Genomic DNA, 19,695 nt, shown 5'->3' with positions numbered 1-19,695 from the left:
CTTCCTGGTGTGGCATGTAGAGCCAAACACGGAAGGTACGGTGAAATGCCCAGAGGACGACTGTAGTTTTTCGTTCAACGTCTTGGCAAATTTGAGAACACATGCTGCAATTTCATATGATTGCAGAAGAGAAAGGAAAGTTTAAATTCCAGACAACGGACAGTAAATAACTTCGTATAATATGGTTGCAGAGGAGAAAGGAAAGTTTACATTCCAGACTTCGTATAATAATTTTATGATGCGCAAGATAAGTAAAGTGGTTGGTAAATCTATAGAATTCCGTTCGCTGTGCCTACAGTATTCTGATGCACTATGTTACATTGTAAAGTTTCTTTCAGTGTATCTATGTGGATTATTTGTCATAACAGTATATTCTCATAAGAAATGGCTTCGGTATTTAAGCTGCAATCATCATAACTTTTTGTTGGTCCGGAATTGTGTAGTAACTTTTTGTCCAAAGAAGAAAAGACAGCGTGAAGTAGCTTTTTGTGTGTTTCATGGTTTATAGGCCTACTGGGGAAATTTGCCAGTAATGCATCAACCTTGGTACCGGTACCTCTACGGTGATATGGAAATCCGAGCGTTGTTAATAATGAAATTAATTCAGTGTTTGTCTGTTTCTTTTGATTCCTTTATCATGATGCCTATAGTAGACAAAATTTTATTGAAATACCCAGTTGATAATTTCAACATAAATTGGACTATGTGCATAGCTGCTTCTAATGGCTTTGCTGCTTTTCACGGGTAAAGTACGAATATTCACTGGCCCTCCAGTATACATGTTCTGTAGTCAGTTGTGGAAAAATAAATCACTGACTCAAATTTGCTTTGGTAAACATAATTAGAAATTGCCTTTTTAGTTATAATTTTACATTTTTAGATATAGTACTCCCTGAGAGTTTATCTTGCTGACTTTCTTGTCCGTAGTTTAGACTATATATAATAAGTTTACTGACGTGGTTAGTGATTTATGTTTCACCACCAGGTCAAGCATACTGCATTAAGCATCCTGTTCTGCTGTCGCTGGTGGCAGCAACATGGTAGGAACGTTGAGAATGCAGTATATGCATCTATAATAGTCTTGGCTAAAAAGATACGGCTAGAATGCTAATTATTACTGTTTGAGCGATTATCCTTTACACAGTTAAATATCTTATCTTAGATATGTATCTAAAACTGAATTCATGAACAACTTTCTAGTCATTTAATCGTTTGGTTTTGTGAGACATTGAAATAAAAATACAGCAGACCCAAAATTCGTTTGGAAATTGTAAGGAATATTAGATATAAGTAAATATGTTTGCTCAGTAAGATTAAATTTTAAAAATGCTGGTACCTGGTTGTTACCATGAGGCCACTGCTGGCCACAGCAGAGCTATCTGCTGTGACCACAAGCACCTTCATGCCAGCTAATGGGGTAATTCACAAAAAAGAGCAGTGCAAGACTTGGTCCCTAGATCTATTTGGTTGAGGCAACTAAAATTAAATTTCTGAGGTATGGTGGAACTGTGTTATCAGTATATTTCTCAACACAATTTAAAATGTTTGCATTGAAATGGCACTGGCAGTGCATAATATATTTTGCAACTGAGAATAGATACTTAAATATTGGTGTGGGAAAATGTTTCCAGAAACTCTCTAGAACCAAACCTGACAATTGTATTGACATAGGAGTAAACCCATATGAATGACACACTGGGTTACACAAGCATTAACTGTAGATATAGAATAGGTAATTTACTCATAAAACTTTACATACAAATTTTATTGAAAAGCACACTGAAGTTAAGGGAAAGATGCAGTGCATGGATGAGATAAACTTCGACAAACAAGAACTGGTTTTGCTAAGATATATGGGAAATGAACTGTAGTATTATATGACATATTTGGCACAGTTTCCTGTGATACCAAGACGTCTAAGGTGCAAATTTGTGGAGAGGAGAGATTAGACGAGATAAACTTGGACAAACAAGAACTGGTTTTGCTCAGATATATGGAAAATGAGCTGTAGTATTATACAACATATTTGGCACAGTTTCCTGTGATCCCAAGAAGTCTAAGGTGCAAATTTGTGGAGAGGAACGATTACATTGAACCTGTCATGTATAGTTCACTATTTGTTGCAGTGCTGGGATGATATCATCCAGATTTCAAAATTGGGGGCCTAGAAATGAAACCCTCATCAGTTTTAATGTTTCAAATTAAACATGCCTGAAAAAGGAACCTGAATTAGGGCTTTCAAAAATTATAGAAAAATTTTCTTGTTTTGTACATTCACTGCAACTGACACTTAAAAACACAGGGTAGTAGCTCTTGTTGACATTTATAAGGGTTGGCTGCAGTGAACCTGTTGAAGATTTTAAACTAACGAAGTAGTTGTTGGCATTCTGATATTAATGGATGACAGTGGGAACCACAGCAATGAAATAATGTAAATTACTTATAAAAGGAATTTAACAAATGTACACAGCTTTGAACATGGTCATTACACACACTTCTTTGTCACTGCATATTTGTGTGCTATAACTAATACAGCAACTTTTTGTTTTCTCGCCTTTATCAGGGACACATGTCACATCTTACTTGTGCTGCTAGATCAATTCTGCAATTACAAGATCCACATTTCAGAATTCTGCAGGAAGTGTGGGTTGATAGCTGTCTCTTCAGATATGGTCTCATCAACTGCTATTTTAGGAACTTGAAGCAAGAATGTGATTCTTCAGTTTTCTGCCAGTGCTTAATATATCACTAACATGTTTACCGCTGAAATATTCATGATGGTATAGAACAGTGCGAGTCCATCTTCTGGAACACCTGCTAGGTAGAGTGAATTGTGCACTTCACCTCCAGTGCATCAGTTTCTTCATAGGTAGTATCACAGTACTCTTTTACCTCAGGCTTGACTGTTGCCATGCTCAATGAGTGAGCATTACGCCTTGAAGACACTAAACTAACATTTCTTAAGTTTTTGGATGAAAGATATAAGTACATAACATACTCAGAAAGAAATTAGTTTTACATTTAGCTGCCAGGAACTCCTTTGGAATCTTTCCTTTTATTATTACCTTTTATATCTGTGGCCTTTTTGTGTCCTCTTCCCAGTTTGACAAGAACATCTAATGTGCTTAAGGAAGTTTATGGCTACAAACAAGATAAGAGAAAAAAATATGTTTACAATGCAACTTGCAAATTTAGTTAATACACAAGTTGGAGTCAAATCTGCAGTCATGATCCAATCGAAAAAGCTTCAAGATTAACCTCCAAAACTTTACAAAACTTGAAAATGAGCACAATGATGTGGACATCATAGCATATGTTAATAAACCAGATGTTTCAGTTATTACTGAGCACTGGTATACCAAAAAAATCTTATTATGCACCCATTAACAAAGAATCTACACACATCTTTCAGTACTGAGATCAAGCCTTATGTTGTTGCAAAAAGTGGCAATAATTAGTGCTCCAAATATGTAAGTTCTTTAATTGTCACTGAACTTTCTGCAATAGATGGGAAAGGAAACATAATTTCAGATATAGATAGACCTCCATCTGCAAGTACTGACTTTTTTTAGCTAATCTCTATCATTCGATTGTAGAGAGAGATAGTAAATACTCTGGGAAAATGGCCATGTAATTATGCTGATAATTGTTCACTGTCTTATAAAATCTTATCTAACAAAAATCAGTTTTCACTGTTAGGAATGACAAGTGGCACTCACAGATCTAACACTACTGATATGTAATACTGGGTACCCAAGGCTATGTGCTGGGATGCCTTCCTTTGTTGATTTATGTATATATCAAAATACTGCTCCCCAAATTCAAGGATAGTTCTGTATGTTGATGTTAAATCCATTGCGTGCAAGCATAAAGATCATGAGCATCTATAAATTTTATGAAACTCTATTACAAATGAAGTAATTCAGTATTTCAATGAAAATCATCTCATTTTCAGCACAAGATAATAGCAGTAATTGATTTTAATCCCACAAGACATATTTTGAAATTGAGTTGTGCACTGGAACTGATATTGCCATCAAAGCAAAATATATAGAAATCCTGGGGATACATATGTTCACTCTCTTGCAAACAAAGTGTCTTAAAATATATTTGCAATAAATATGTAGAGCAAGTGCTGAAACAATACCCATGTACTGTGGTCTGCTTATCATATGTCAATGTATTGTAGTATAAAGTATGGAATAGAAGTATGGGATGCCAACACAAGCAAATTTTCAGAAGCTTTTAAAGTTACAGAAGAAGGCTGTAAGAATAATTTTTGGTGTAGGATTAAAAGTCTCATGCAGTGTTCTATTCCCTAAAGTTGGGATATTAACTGTTATAATTTTTCACACTGATAAGCTAGGACATTGTGGCGACCTACCTAACACCCAGTATGTTCACATTGGACACAGATAACAGCAGTGATGCACCATGTCTGTTTTGCACAGAATAAAGGCAATTTCGTATAGGTTTTGTTATGTACATTTACCATCATTTAATACAAACGCTTTATCATCCAGTTTTAGTTTTAAGTTATTTCTTTAATAAGTAATATAAAATAGATCTTAGTTGAAATCAAACAATGGAAACTCCAGGTTGGAATATCAACAAGATAAGGAAAAGATAGACTGCTGCTTACCATAAAGATGACTTGTTGAGTGCAGACAGGCACAACAAAAACACACTAAACATTACCTTTCTGCCAAAGCCTTATTCAGAAAAGAAACACACAAACACACACACACACACACACACACACACACACACACACACACACACACACACTCACACAGACACTCACTCACTCACTTATTCACAATATGTGTGTTTTGGTGTGTGGGCTTTCTTTTTTTAAAAAAAAAAGAAAAAGAAAGAAGGCTTTATTTTAAAGTGTCTTTTTGTTATGCCTGATCTGTCTATAACTCAACATCTTATTTATAGTAATCAGTAATCTATATATTCTATATGTTGTTGATACAGATCATAGCTGCTAAGGTGAAATGTTCCCTTTCTTCAAATCAAGTCTCATCTACAAGTAAAGTACTTGTAGATCTGTGCCTTATTGTACCATAGTTTGTTGTAAAAACTGTACATATGTGTAGCCATTTGTTATGAACTGACAAATTCAGCAAAATGTTCCTTGTATCATATGATGATCAATAAAGTTCTTGTCATTGTTATAATTACCATTATTATTATTATTATTATTATTACCTTTCCCTTCTCAGACGTTATGTCTGGCTAAAAATGCAAAGTGACGCGGACCTTGTTCAAGTGTGACTTCCTTTTAACTGTACGGTATATGTTACATTGCATTTAGGAACTTTTGGGTAATTGAACATGTATCAATAATTACAGATTTCTGTAGTTGTATATATACGTTTGGATGTAGCTGTATTGCGTTGATGTACTGTATGATATTGTGTGGTATGACTCCTGTAGTTGATAGTACAATTGGTATAATGTCAACTTTATCCTGATGCCACATGTTCTTGACTTCCTCAGCCAGTTGGATGTATTTTTCAATTTTTTCTCCTGTTTTCTTCTGTATATTTGTTGTATTGGGTATGGATATTTCGTTAGTTGTGTTAATTTCTTCTTTTTATTGGTGAGTATGATGTCAGGTTTGTTATGTGGTGTTGTTTTATCTGTTATAATGGTTCTGTTCCAGTATAATTTGTATTCATCATTCTCCAGTACATTTTGTGGTGCATACTTGTATGTGGTAATGTGTTGTTTTATTAGTTTATGTTGTATGGCAAGTTGTTGATGCATTACTTTTGTTACATTGTCATGTCTCCTGGTGTATTCTGTATTTGCTGGTATTGTACATCCGCTTGTTATGTGATCTACTGTTTCTATTTGTTGTTTGCAAAGTCTGCATTTATCTGTTGTGGTATTGGGATCTTTAATAATATGTTTGCTGTAATATCTGGTGTTTATTGTTTGATCCTGTATTGCAATCATGAATCCTTCCGTCTCACTGTATATATTGCTTTTTCTTAGCCATGTGTTGGATGCGTCTTGACCGATGTGTGGCTGTGTTAGATGATACGGGTGCTTGCCATGTAGTGTTTTCTTTTTCCAATTTACTTTCTTCGTATCTGTTGATGTTATGTGATCTAAAGGGTTGTAGAAGTGGTTATGGAATTGCAATGGTGTAGCCGATGTATTTATATGAGTGATTGCTTTGTGTATTTTGCTAGTTTCTGCTCGTTCTACAAAGAATTTTCTTAAATTGTCTACCTGTCCGTAATGCAGGTTTTTTATGTCGATAAATCCCCTTCCTCCTTCCTTTCTGCTTAATGTGAATCTTTCTGTTGATGAATGTATGTGATGTATTCTATATTTGTGGCATTGTGATCGTGTAAGTGTATTGAGTACCTCTAGGTCTGTGTTACTCCATTTCACTACTCCAAATGAGTAGGTCAATATTGGTATAGCATAAGTATTTATAGCTTTTGTCTTGTTTCTTGCTGTCAATTATGTTTTCAGTATTTTTGTTAGCCTTTGTCTATATTTTATTATTATTATTATTATTATTATTATTATTATTATTATTATTATTATTGAAGAGAATCAGTTATTTATTGTCACATTTATGAACGACGGAATCAATTTAAAAAAACTACTATTGGTTATCTGTTTTATTATGCAGGATGCCTTTATTGCATTACTGGCCAGTTTTGGTCTTTTGCCAGTTTCAAATGTATAATGTTTGTGATGTATGTGTCACAATCTGTAACCAGTTTCATGCTACATGGACACACACATACAACAGCTCTTGTACATAGAAACAGAACTAACAGCAAGCCTCCTGGTCATCATAAATTCATGTAACAACTCAACATTAACATATCTGTTCACTTACTTTCATTTCATTATGAGAATGTAACACCACTTCAGTCTATGAAAGAAATCTCTTAAGCAATAAGATAGTGTCAGTCTCACCCTAACTAAAACAAAAATTGGTGTTGTCACAAACTTCCCTGCTGTAAACATGACCAATCTGTTTGACAATTCAGTGCAGATGGACTGAAGGTTCTGAGATTGCCGTGCCACGGTGTTACAAACAGGAAACAAAATTCCCTGCAGTCCACAAGAACCCACCATACTAGTTACAGGTTAAATAGGTTAGGCCTGATGACTTGATGGGCATCTGTCGAAACAATAAAATACAAGGAAGTGAAATGGGGTAGTGAGATAAAAGAACCAAGTGAAAGTAAAGAGTATGTGTGATTGAAGTAAAGATGAACTTGAAAACCAAATACAGTAAATAAATTTTATCTAACAATTGGAATACATTTTCAAATTCATGTATTCTAGATTTTATTGAACTTTCAGGTTAAGTGCTCAATATATTTACCTAAATAATCACTAGCATAATATTATACATACATTTTCAATAAAAATGTTGTGCATGCTAGAATCTTATAACAGTCACTGCATCTCATCAAATACAGTGATAAACTGCAATGTGAGAATTTAAATGACTGTTTTGAGAGTTCTCTGTAAAGTAATATTATCCACTTCAGGGAGTGCTGTGCCTAAACTCTTCTTAGTAATTCAATAGCTTCTATGAATCATCTGCTATATATTTTTAAATGCACTAAATATAGCAAAAAATTGTAAAATGATTCAATTCATGAAAGGTAAGAACTGAAACAATGGCAGGATCATGAAAGAGAACAAATAAAGATTGGTTATCCAACAACGAAGTACTTTTATTTCTGTGATGTGATTTTTTAATTATTTCTTTTTTTAATGAACTCTCATGGAAATGGGTGTAATGTAAAATTTTAATCACCAGCATTGGTGTAGATATTTGACAAAATGTTAAACAAGTGATAACACATAAATGATAGCTAAATATTGTAACTGCAACACAGCAGCTTTTTTGAGATGCAAGATATTTAATTATACTGATACATTATTGCTGTTTCTAGGCCCTGTTTGACTAAATTTTCAAACTGAAGTCACACAAGAAGTCTGCAATGATTATTTGAGTAACTGAGCGTGTTCCTATTATCATTTCAAGTCGCTAATATCAAGAATTCAATTATAATTAAAATTATCTTATTAATGCATTTTAGGCAATGCCCATCTTTGGAATATCTGTCAAAACTCCACACAGCTGCCATACATGCACAAATTATGTATGACATATTAAGAATAAACATATGGGCTCATCAACAAACTAGTTTACATACCACAGAAAAACCTTATTTCAGAATATCAAGTCAAATATTATCTATTGTAACACTGGTGCTCAACTGGAAGTGCTATGCTATTACAGAATTAGCTATCATAACATACCACTGGGTAGCATGATTGTAGGGGTGCTGGGATCTTGTGTCAAATTTTTAAGGACAGTTGCTAACAAATTAATTATAAAACCATGAAAAAACTGTAAACTATGGTAGAGGGTTTTTTTCCTTTATGAAAACTAGCAATCATAAAGGTGCAAAAGATCACATCCAACCAAAAGTTCGTCATTAATACAAGTGGTATGAGCAAGGAAAAATGGGATGGGAAGGGAAGGGGGACAACAGGGACACAGTGGGAGGAGTACAAAATAATCTCAGCTTATATGAATGACAGCCAACAATCTCTAGCATTGGAAGATTTAAAATATGAAAGGGAGACCTACTGTAGGTCTATCAGGTGTTGCAAAAACACATAATAAGGCAAAAGTGAAATTTCTTCATAGGGCATAAAAGTTTTGTTAAATTATCGCAACTGTATATACATATATATTCCACATAATAATATTTACAATTGATGAGTAAGTTAGGAATGACAATGTAACTATATCCTGTAACACCCAAAGAAGTAGAAATGGCTATCAGCAAACTAAAGAGTAAAATGACCTGCGGATTTGATGGTATCCCTGACAAAATTATTAAATATAGTACTGATAATGTTGTCTCTCAACTTGTGGACATATTCAATGACTCCTTTGAAACTGGTGAGTTTCTAAGTAAACTTAAGCAGTTAACAGTAATACCAGAATGAGATTTTCACTCTGCAGTGGAGTGTGCACTGATATGTAACTTCCTGCCAGATTAAAACTATGTACTGGACCGAGACTCGAGCTCGGGACCTTTGCCTTTCGCAGGCGAGTGTTCTACCATCTGAGCTACCCAAACACGACTCACACCCCATACTCACAGCTTCACCTCTGCCAGTACCTCGTCTCCTACCTTCCAAAGTTTCCAGAAGCTCTCCTGCATTCGGAGTTTGGAAGGTAGGAGACGAGGTACTGGCAGAAGTGAAGCTGTGGGGACGGGGCATGAGTCATGCTTGGGTAGCTCAGATGGTAGAGCACTTGCCCACGAAAGGCAAAGGTCCCGAGTTCGAGTCTTGGTCCGGCACACAGTTTTAATCTGCCAGGAAGTTTCAACAGTAATACCAGTTTATAAAAGTGGTGACAAGTTTGACATTAAAAATTTCAGACCACTATCATTATTATCTGTATTTTCGAAAATAATTGAAAGAATAATGTATGACAGGTTGCTAGACTTACGAAACAAAATTAAAATTCTTGTAAATGCACAGAATGTTTTCAGAAAAGGCAAATCTACACAAACAGCTCTCTTCAGTTTCCTAAAACTTGTTTACAAAACTATTGAAGACAAGCAACTGATCTGTGGGTTGTTTTTGGACCTTTCTAAAGCGTTTGATCTTATAAATCATAACCTACTACTGTTAAAACTGTATAATTGTGGTTCCAGTCATATTTAACTGACAGGAAAAAATTTCTTGGGATGGAAATGTGTACCATTCTGAATATAAAAGAGTTAATTATAAGGTGCCCCAGGGATCGGTATTGGGACCATTATTATTCTTGATTTTTATTAATGATCTACCACATTATTTTGCAACAGCTGAATCATATTATTTGCTGATGAACCAGCTTCATTATAAAAGAGAACGATGATTATGAGATGCAGCAAAACATTTACAAAACAGCAGACGTGGCAGGAAAATGGTTTAAAGATAACTGATTAGTTGTCAATGACAAGAAAAGTATATGGATGAACTTCAACCATATAAGAAACAGAAATAGTACCAATGTAAAATTCACATTATCGAATAGCCAAATGCAGCAAAAGAATCACATAAAATTTTAGGATTATGGGTGGATGAGCAGCTAAGATGGTAAAAAACATCTAGAAATGCTCAACAAAAGATTAAGCAAGTACTGTTACATATTAAGAGTGCTTAAAGACTGCTGCAATACCGAAACAGTGTTAAGTGCTTATTACACATACGTGCATAGTCTACTGAAGTATGGTTTAGTGTTCTGGGGAAATACCTCTTTTGCAAAGCAGTCTTTAAAGCTCCAAAGGAAAGTTGTAAGATAAATAAGTGATGTTGCTTACAGAGCACCATGTAGAGGTATCTTTAAGGAATTAAAAATCATGACCTTACCATCTATATTTATATTTGAAAGAATCTGCTTCATTAAAAACCATCAAGTTTCAGCTTTGAATAGTGAGACCCACAAATATCAAACAAGGAACCAGGGACATGCACAGAAAATCATTATATCAGGACAGTGATTTTTACAAACCAAAAATTCTGTACAGTGCATTGCCAAATATCATCAAAAATACCAAACATTAATACATTCAAAAAACGAACAAAAAATCTACTAATAAACAACAGCTTCTACAGCATTAATGAATACCCGGAATTTTGTTCCAATTTGTAGGTCTGCTTCATAACTCTCTAAACAAAAATACATAATTATCAACCATTCCTTGATAAAACCAAACTACTTTCATCGATGTATGTATCTAATTATGCGCCTAGCTTTTATGCCATTTGTTACTATACCTAGTTAACTAAAGTACTGGTTTTAGTAAAATCAACCAAGGGGTTGCACTAGCATTTGTTTTATCTGCATGTATGTATATAATTTTATAATCAAATTAAACAGAATAATGTTTTTGTTATAAAGATTTGTTGAACCAATGATAAGTATTGGTACATTATGTAAATATGTAATTTTTAAACTGTTCTGTACTTTGACAAATCCAGTATCATGAATGTGATAATATGGACGCTAAATAAATAAATAGGAAGAAGCATCGATGAATATGCACCGAAATGAGTAGGAGGATTGTGGAGGAGCGCAGGGCCCTCAGAAAATTTATCTTTATTCACTTATTGAGGGGTGGGGAGCACAAAGAAAAAGAAGGTGGAGTTGACTTTGCATGATTAAATGGAAAGCGACCATGCATGATCAATGGAAGACATAAACAGAAAAGAAACTAAAGCTGTGGGAGGAAAGGGATAGTGAGTTGGGGAAGGGAGGCATATGAAACAAGGGAAGAAGGGAATGGTGCCTTTCTTTGATTGTGGAACCACAGGCCAGACAGACACCATTTTATTGTTCCTGGTACTGGTGACTGTGAATGCCAACACTAACAGGTAAATACTAACTGGTAAATAAATGTAGATGTCATCTTATAATCACTGGTATTGACAGCTATTAGGGGCTGGGTGCAGTCGCTGTGAATCTGGTCTGGTCTGTGGTCTTGCAGTCAGGTGAAGGCTTTCTTCATGTTTCAATATTGTTTACTCTTTTGTATAATTCATGGCTTGTTTTATATCTTCATGGAGTATTACTGAAATGTTGTGTGTGTCTGCGTATTCTACCAAGCAAGGGATTGCTTATAATGTTTGCATTTGTTGAGATATTATAACAATGAAAACATTGAATTATTGATAAAATTATTTAATTGCATTGATAAAAAAACCTACTCACCAAGCAGCAGTGGAACACACACATAAAAGAGTGTTGTGATTGGCAAGCTTTCAGAGCCAGTGGCTCCTTCTTCAAGCAGAAGGGCTGAAGGGGAAAGAATAAGGGTGAAGGAAAGGGACTGGGAAGGTGTAGGAAAAGGGGTAGATTTTGGGAAAGTCATTCAGAACCGTGGGTCATGGCAGACTTACCATATGGGATGAGAAGCGAAGACTGACTTGAGGACTGCATCTGACAAGATTTGAAAACCTAAAAACTTAAAGGTGCAAGACAGAGTAATATGCAAGACAGAGATTACTACTAAAACGTCATGCACGAATTAATAAGGGTATGAAGCTAAGTATGTAATAGAGGTGAGAGGGGGTGGTGAAAAATAGACGAGAAAGACAAAGATGTAAGAAATTAAAACGGAGTGCAGCAAAGAGTTGTTACAGTGAATAAAAGCTGAGAGAAGAAATTAACGTACATTAAGGCCAGGTGGGTGACGACAACCAAGAACATGTTGCAGTGCTAGTTCCCACCTATGGAGCTCTGAGAAACTTGTTTCTGGGGGAAGAATCCAGATATCGCATGCGGTCAAACATGCACTGAGGTCACAAATGTCACGTTGTAGAGCACACTCTGCAACAGGATATGGCGAGTTGCCAGTATAAACGCTTTGCCTATGCCCATTCATCCTAATTGATAATTTGGTGGTAGTCATGCCGAGGTAGAAGGCTGAACAGTGTTTACATAGTAGCTGGTATATGACATGAGTCGTTTTGCAGGTGGCTCTCCCTTTGATAGTATATGTTTTGCTAATTGCAGTGCTATTACAGGTGGTGGTAGGAGGGTGCATAAAGCAAGTCTTGCAACAGGGACAGTCACAGGGATAGGAGCCATAGGGTAGGGAGATGGGTGCAGAAGGAGCATAGGGTCTGACAAGAATATTGTGGAGATTGGGAGGGCGACGGAAAGCTATTCTAGGAGTGGTGTGCAAAATTTCACATAGAATCTATCTCATTTCAGGCATGTCGAAGTAGCTGATTAACACATTCCAGACCAGGATAATACTGAGTCACCAATTGTGTGCTCCGATGATGTTTTGTGGAGGGGTGAGCTGCATCAGGATTAGATGTGATGGCCCAGGAAACCTCCTTATTAACTATGCTGGTGGGATAATTACCTGCAGTGAAGGCTGAGGTGACAACGGTAGTATATTGCTGTAAAGGGTCTGCATCTGAACAAACACTTTTGCCTTAGATGCCAAGGCTGTACGGGAGGGAATATCTGACATGGAAAGGATGGCAACTGTCAAAATGTAAGTGCTGTTGTTTGTTGGTAGATTTAATGTGGACAGAAGTGTGTCACTGGCCGTCGGTGAGGATAAAATCAACATCAAGGAAAGTGGCATGGGATTTGGAAAAGGACCATGTGAAATTTAATTTGGAGAAGGTATTCAGAGATTCCAGGAATTTTAGCTGGTCAGCTTCACGATGAGTCCATATGGTAAAGATGTGATCAATGTATCTAAAACAAACCGGCAGCTGCAGACTTATGAATCACAGGAAAGCCCCTTCCAAGCAACCCATGAAAAGGTTGGCATAGGAAGGAGCCATCCTGGTTCTCATGGCCGGACACCTGATCTGTTTGTATGCCTTCAAGGTGAAGTAGTTGTTGGTAAGTATAAAGCTGATTAAGGTGAGTAGGAATGGTCATGATATCATAGGTTTGGAATCAGGTGGGCGCTGAATGCGAAAATGTTAAACAGCAGAAAGCCATGTATGTGTGCAATGTTGGTATAGAGGGACGTGGCATTAATGGTGCCAAGCAAGGTGTGTGGTGGCAGTGGAATGGGCACAGATCTCAGACGATCTAGGAAATGATTGGTATTTTGATGTAGGAGGGAAGTTATTGTACTATGGGTTGCAGCTGTTGATCAGCTATTGCAGATATATGTCCTGTGGGTGCTTGGAAGCCAGCAAATATAGGACAGCCAGGATGATTGGGTTTGTGGATCTTAGGAAGAAGGTAAAAGGGGGGGGGGCGGGTGTGTGGTGAGGGTGGGATGAGAAGTTCTATCGATTGAGTTGTAAGTCCTTGCAAGACGCCTGAGGTTTTAAGGAGGGACTGCAGGTCAGTTTCAATCACAGGTATGGGATGTTGATTGCAGACGCTGTATGTAGAATTGTCAGATAGCTAGTGTAGAGCTAACATACTCCTTTTGGTCATGCACTATAGTGGCAGATCATTTGTGTGCTGGGAGGATAATGATGGAGTCATCAGCTTTTAGGGAACGTAGAGCATGGAGTTGTGCAGGGGGCAGGTTAGGCTCATGTTGCAGGGACCCGAGGAAGGGTTGTGAGGCAATGCTGGATGTCAAGAACTCTTGGAAGTCTTGTAAGGGACGATTTTGTGGTAGTGATGGTGGATCAAGTTTAGATCGTGGTCTGAACTGTTCAAGGCAGGGTTCAATGTCACATTTGCTGTGGGAAAGCTTTTGGGGCTGGGTTGCAAAGTGATATTTCCAACAGATATTACATGTGAAGGAAAGGAGGCCCTTCACCAAAGCATCATGATCAAATGCAGGTTTATGGCTGAAAGTGAGGCCCTTAGATAATACAAATAATTCAGGAGGAGAGAGTGCTTCAGCTGAGAGATTAAGGACAATGTACTGTTGTGACTGGTTCTTGGGATTATGGGTTATTCTTGGTCTGGGAGGCAATGATGAAGGCCGTGAGATGTTAAGGAGGTTGGCAAAGCTTAGTTTGTAGGAGAGGAGTGGTGGTTGACGGTGTGGCTGTTTAGGAAACTGCAGAAAGACAGGGAGGGAAATACCTCTGTTCAGGTAGTTTAGGAGAAGGTGGAATAGCTTTTTGAGGTGAAGTCTGGCATATTGTTGCAGTTTGACGTTGGCTTGTCGGATGATACCATTGAAGGAAACATGAGGGGCAGATAACAGCAGAATTTTGTACAAGAAGAGAAGTCTGGTGCAGAATTTTGCAGAAGAAACTCTGGTGGAATGGAAATTTGTTGATGAGGCATATAGGTCACAGATTAGCTGGGTAAGAGCAAGAGATTGCTGTGTAACTGTAAAAGAACCTGTTGTAGGGTAGGACAGCATCCAGAAATGGGGACTTTCAATGTTATCTCGTCTGGAGTAACTCAAAGGGGCAAGCAGGTTTCAAGAAACGGAATATGGGACCTTTGTTTTGATATTGCAAAAGACATGCTTTCGGAAGGAACGGATGTAATATGAACTGGGATTCATCATGTCAAGAGAGGACAGTTTGGAGGGTTAAAAATGGTTAGAGTGGCAACAAATAAGTAAGCAGAGGGTAGAAAGGATAGAAAAATGAAAGATAAGCAACGAAAAAGTCGGAAAAATTAGAAAAATTCGTACAAAAATTGTTAATAAGAGCTAGTGAGTAGGCTATCCATATTGATACAAAGAAATGATAAGAAGAAAATATCAATCGGGAAAGTCGTGAAAACAGACGAAATTTTAGAAACTGGATAAACGGAAAGCGAAAGTCATAGGAGAAAATGTAAACTACTTAGTTTGGCAATTAAAGTGATGTAAGAGACAGCAATAAAAGTCGATCATAGCGATTTCGCGAAAAACAAACACAAAAAACCTGAAAGAATTGCGTATGCATAGGCAAGATAAGCGAGTGGTGCAAAAGAAAATACCTGTCAAATTTGCGAATAAATTGGTAACAGACAATCGGCAGAAGGCCAAGCAGTGTAATGAAAATGGACCCACCTATGAGCATGGAAATCGGTAGTAGAAAAGATGTAGGGGCAAAGTGCTGATTAATCTTGGTGATACAGATAAATAAACGAATGGATTAGCACATAAGGTAGAAAACAGAAGACAGTTTGAACAAGACAGACAACAAAGACTGACAAGAGGGTGAAATGAGAAGGATTGATAGTCATCTGGGCTAATATAACAACAAAAACTATCAATTATTGATAAAATTATTTAATTGGATAGATAAAAACATCTACTCACCATATTATGTAATATAGGTATTGACTATCTAACAAATTACCAGATGAAAGTTGGGTTGCTATTAATTTGCACAGTACAGTGCTATAAAAATTGTAATTATGCATTTGGACGTGTGGTCCATAGTTTTATCTTAATGTGATATAATCTTGTATGGCTTTGAACACCTTATCATCCCAAGCCCTCGCTCTCACCCCTTTATTTCCTATTTAGCTTAGTTCTTCCTTTGCCCATACCTGCTCAACTTTCCATTTCTCATGCAAAATCTAACCCACCTCCACCCTCACTGCAATGTACGTTCTGTCTGTGTAATTAGGTCAAATCTGTCAAGGAAACCAACATATAGAACGCTTCCCATTCTGTGGTGCAACAACTAGTAAGATAAGTAGAGGCTAAACTTGCCACAGTATCAGGCCGGTCTTCTGGGCAATCAGGAAAATTAAAGAAACATGACCTGTCAAAATTACTCTCAGCCTCAGAGTACCGGGGATTTATAATATTCCTTGTAAGTGTAGCATCTGTTATGAAGGGCACTCTATACAGACAGTTGCCAATTGCTGTGTTCAACATGGTACCTCACAGAAACACTAAAAAGCAGCAGTTTCCAAGAACAGTCTAATGAATAAACACAAGACTGTTTGTACAGATGAGGATTCAGGCCACTGTGATTAGTGAAGCAGTAGAAATTGGTTTGTATGGTCGCAACTGCAAGAAACACTGATAAAGCAATTAGCAATTTACTTATTTATTTACTATTGTTTTTAGTCTTAGCTAGATATAAGAACAGATAAAATGTCACACATAACTTAATATATATGAACATAAAACATAATATTTTAAAACAATTTCAGATAAATTAGGCAGTGCAGGGAAACACGCAATTGAGAAAGAAAAATTGCAGAGGAAAACTTTACATAGTTTTACATCTACGCGCAAACTCTGCAAGTCACAGTGTGTAGTGTGACAGAGGGTGTCTTGTACTACTACTAGTCTTTTCTTTCCTTAGAGTTCTGAAACGGACATGGCTTGAAAACCGAGAAGATCTCATTTATTTCCTTTCCTGTTCCACACACAAATAGAGCGAGGGGAAAACGACCATCTATGTGCCTGCATATCAGCCCCAATTTCTCCTGTCGTATCTTTGTGGTCCTTTCATGATAAGTACATTACTGGCAGTAAAATCGTTCTACAGTCAGATTTTTGCAAGATGGCGACAACTGACGAAAGTAATTTGTGTCGAAGGTGCAAAAAAGTTATTGGAAATAATAGAGACTTGTGGGCTGTGGTGTGGAAAACAATTTCTCAGTGATTGTGTCGGCCTAAGTAGCAGTGAAGTTCACATTGTGAAAAGTTCAAAAGGTAGAATCAATTTCTGTTGTGAAATATGTCAGCTCACACTATGGATCGAAACAACAAAAGAAGTACTGCCTACAACGGATATAGAAGCTACGCACTGCTCAAATGGACAAGGCGAAACCAAAATTGCAGAGGTTTGTGACGATTTCAAACCACATAAATATGCAAATAGAGATAAACCGATCGTTTCAGAGAAGCTATCCTGCAATCCAGCGAAACAAACGCAAACATTGGAAGTCCTATTCCTGAGGCAAAAAATACGGAACAGTGTGTAAATTTAAGTGAATATTGAAACTAGTGAACAAACTCATAAAAGACAATGCTGAAATAGGAGAAAAACTCGATATAATACAATATGCTAATAATTCTAGGTTAGGAAAACACCAAACGAAATCTGCTTATAACCCAGGAATATCCAGCGAAAATAAACAAAACAAGAAATTAATGTCCTCAGAAAAGGAACAAATTGCAGAGAGACTCGGTGAACCTGTGACAAATGATGTAATTTGTAGTTTAGAAAAGCACAAATCGCAATTAGCCTCTACTGCAATACACAGCGGAAAAATGCACAACAAACAAACGTTGCCTATTGGAAATGAAGTTACTGGGGAAACACTGAGTGAGCCTACAAATCCACAGAGCATCAACGAAACAATGCAACATGAAACAAACAATAAAAACATTGACGGAAACACGAGAAATCTCCAGTAAACGAACTTTGTTGTGATACCCAGACTGATTGCCAACAAGTTCGTCACAAAAAGGAAAGTATGTATGCTTTTATGACCCAAACAATCCACCTATGACTACTAATCAAATAAATCCATCTAAAGAGCACAAACAGCTTTATAAAATCAGAGCTCTAGACAAAATGAAAATCTCGAAATACCCATTCTTCAAATACCTGCTACACCACCAGCTAGAAATTTCAATGTTAGAAACAGGCAAACACGCGTAATAGGCACAGACGAAAAACGAGAAGAACTGTTTGCAGGAAAAAAGGCTTGGTTTCACCTGAGCAAAGTTAAAAACAGCACAACAATTGAAACTGTAAACAGTTTCATATGTAAAACATTACCTGACTTCAATAATTTTAAAGTAGAAAAACTAGCTACAAAAGGTCTAAACAGCAGTTTCAAAATTGGTATTGACTTCAAACTAAAGGAAAAAGTAATGAACAGTTCTATATGATCTAAGAATGTTTTATTACAGCGTTTTTTATTCTGGAGAACATTCAAGGCAGCAATACGATAGAGCCTACTATTGCAACTGCAGGTCAACAAAACTGGAATCAAAAAAATGTACTCATTGTTTTAGCTAGTGTAAATGTTCAATGTCTACGAACAAAATTGATCTGTTATCTATATTTTTAGAAGATGCAAAGCCAGATGTGCCATGTCTATGTGAGCACTGCCTCGACAAAGAAGAGGGTGAAAATTACAGATGCATTGAATACCTAGAGATGGTGAGCTCATGGTATCGAGAAACTACCACTCATGGAGGTGTGTCTGTGTATGTCAATAAAAATCTCAACATTGGGGATGTGGACCTCAGAAATTACTGGTCAGGTATGGATTTAGAACTGTCTGGCTTAGAACTAGTAGATATAAACATGATTATTGTTTCAGTATTCTGTTCACCGAATGGAAATTCTGAAAACTTTATCACTAACTTGGAAAGTTGCACTGTGTGGCGATCTTAATGTACACATAGGTAAAAAAAGTACAAAAGAGAGAGCATTCTTGAACTTAGTAAATAGTTATGGCCTCTTTTAGCAAACAGACTTCCAACTAGAGGCGATACCTGCCTCGACACCATCATTACAAATTTAGATACTTGGAGCTACAAAATAAATGTATTTGATGGAATGATAGCAGATCACAGTGCATTAGTCATGAAACTACAAACGAAGACTATGGGTAACCAACAGACAAATACATGGCAGCCATGTGTTTCACAGAAGAGTAGTGCCAAAAGAAAAACTAGACCATTTCAATGCCTCACTATCCAGTATAAGCTGGCAGCAATTAATTACCGAAGCAAAACCCAGTAATGGCTTAAATGTCCTATTCCAGACACTAAAAACCAAATTTGATGAGATGTTCCCACTGGTACCAAAGAAAAGCCACACAGGTAAAGCACAAGGAAAACATAAAATAGTAAATGCAAAAACATGGTACGCACCTGAGTTAGTCAATCTAAAAAACTTTGTCCTAATGTGCAATGACTGTTCCAAAGCAGCCACAGATCCAAAAAGTAAACGATTGCTACACAGCAATTACTTAGAGGCCGAGAGATTTTACAGAAAAAACTAGAAAAGCTAAAAGGAGGGGGAATGATAGATTCATAATAGAAGCCTATAATCCGTGCAAAGCAGGCTGGACTATAGTAAATAAACGTAGGAAGAAGCCTACTTCCTCTTCTAACACCTGCGGTCCTGGTGACTTCAATGACTACTTTATCAAAGTTATGGAAAACACTGTTGCTGCAATCCCAGACTCGGTTATAGATCCTGCTGTTTACTTACCAAATAAAACTCACAGTAAATTTGAAACATAGAGAAAAGTAC

General features: G+C 36.7%; 1 protein-coding gene across 1 annotated transcript in view; it reads left to right on the top strand.

Annotated features, from left to right (window-relative positions):
• Window positions 1–1,348: 1,348 nt before the first annotated feature.
• The window catches only part of LOC126108289 (basic proline-rich protein-like), a 54,913-nt gene continuing 36,566 nt past the window's right edge, over window positions 1,349–19,695 (top strand). The window contains exon 1 of the mRNA XM_049913512.1: window positions 1,349–1,417. Within this exon, the coding sequence (XP_049769469.1) occupies window positions 1,349–1,417 (69 nt within the window). The remainder of the gene's footprint in view (window positions 1,418–19,695) is intronic.

Source organism: Schistocerca cancellata, chromosome 11 (genome assembly GCF_023864275.1).
Source record: "Schistocerca cancellata isolate TAMUIC-IGC-003103 chromosome 11, iqSchCanc2.1, whole genome shotgun sequence".
Taxonomy (NCBI): Eukaryota; Metazoa; Arthropoda; class Insecta; order Orthoptera; family Acrididae; genus Schistocerca; species Schistocerca cancellata.
This window is presented reverse-complemented; position numbering and strand designations above follow the sequence as displayed.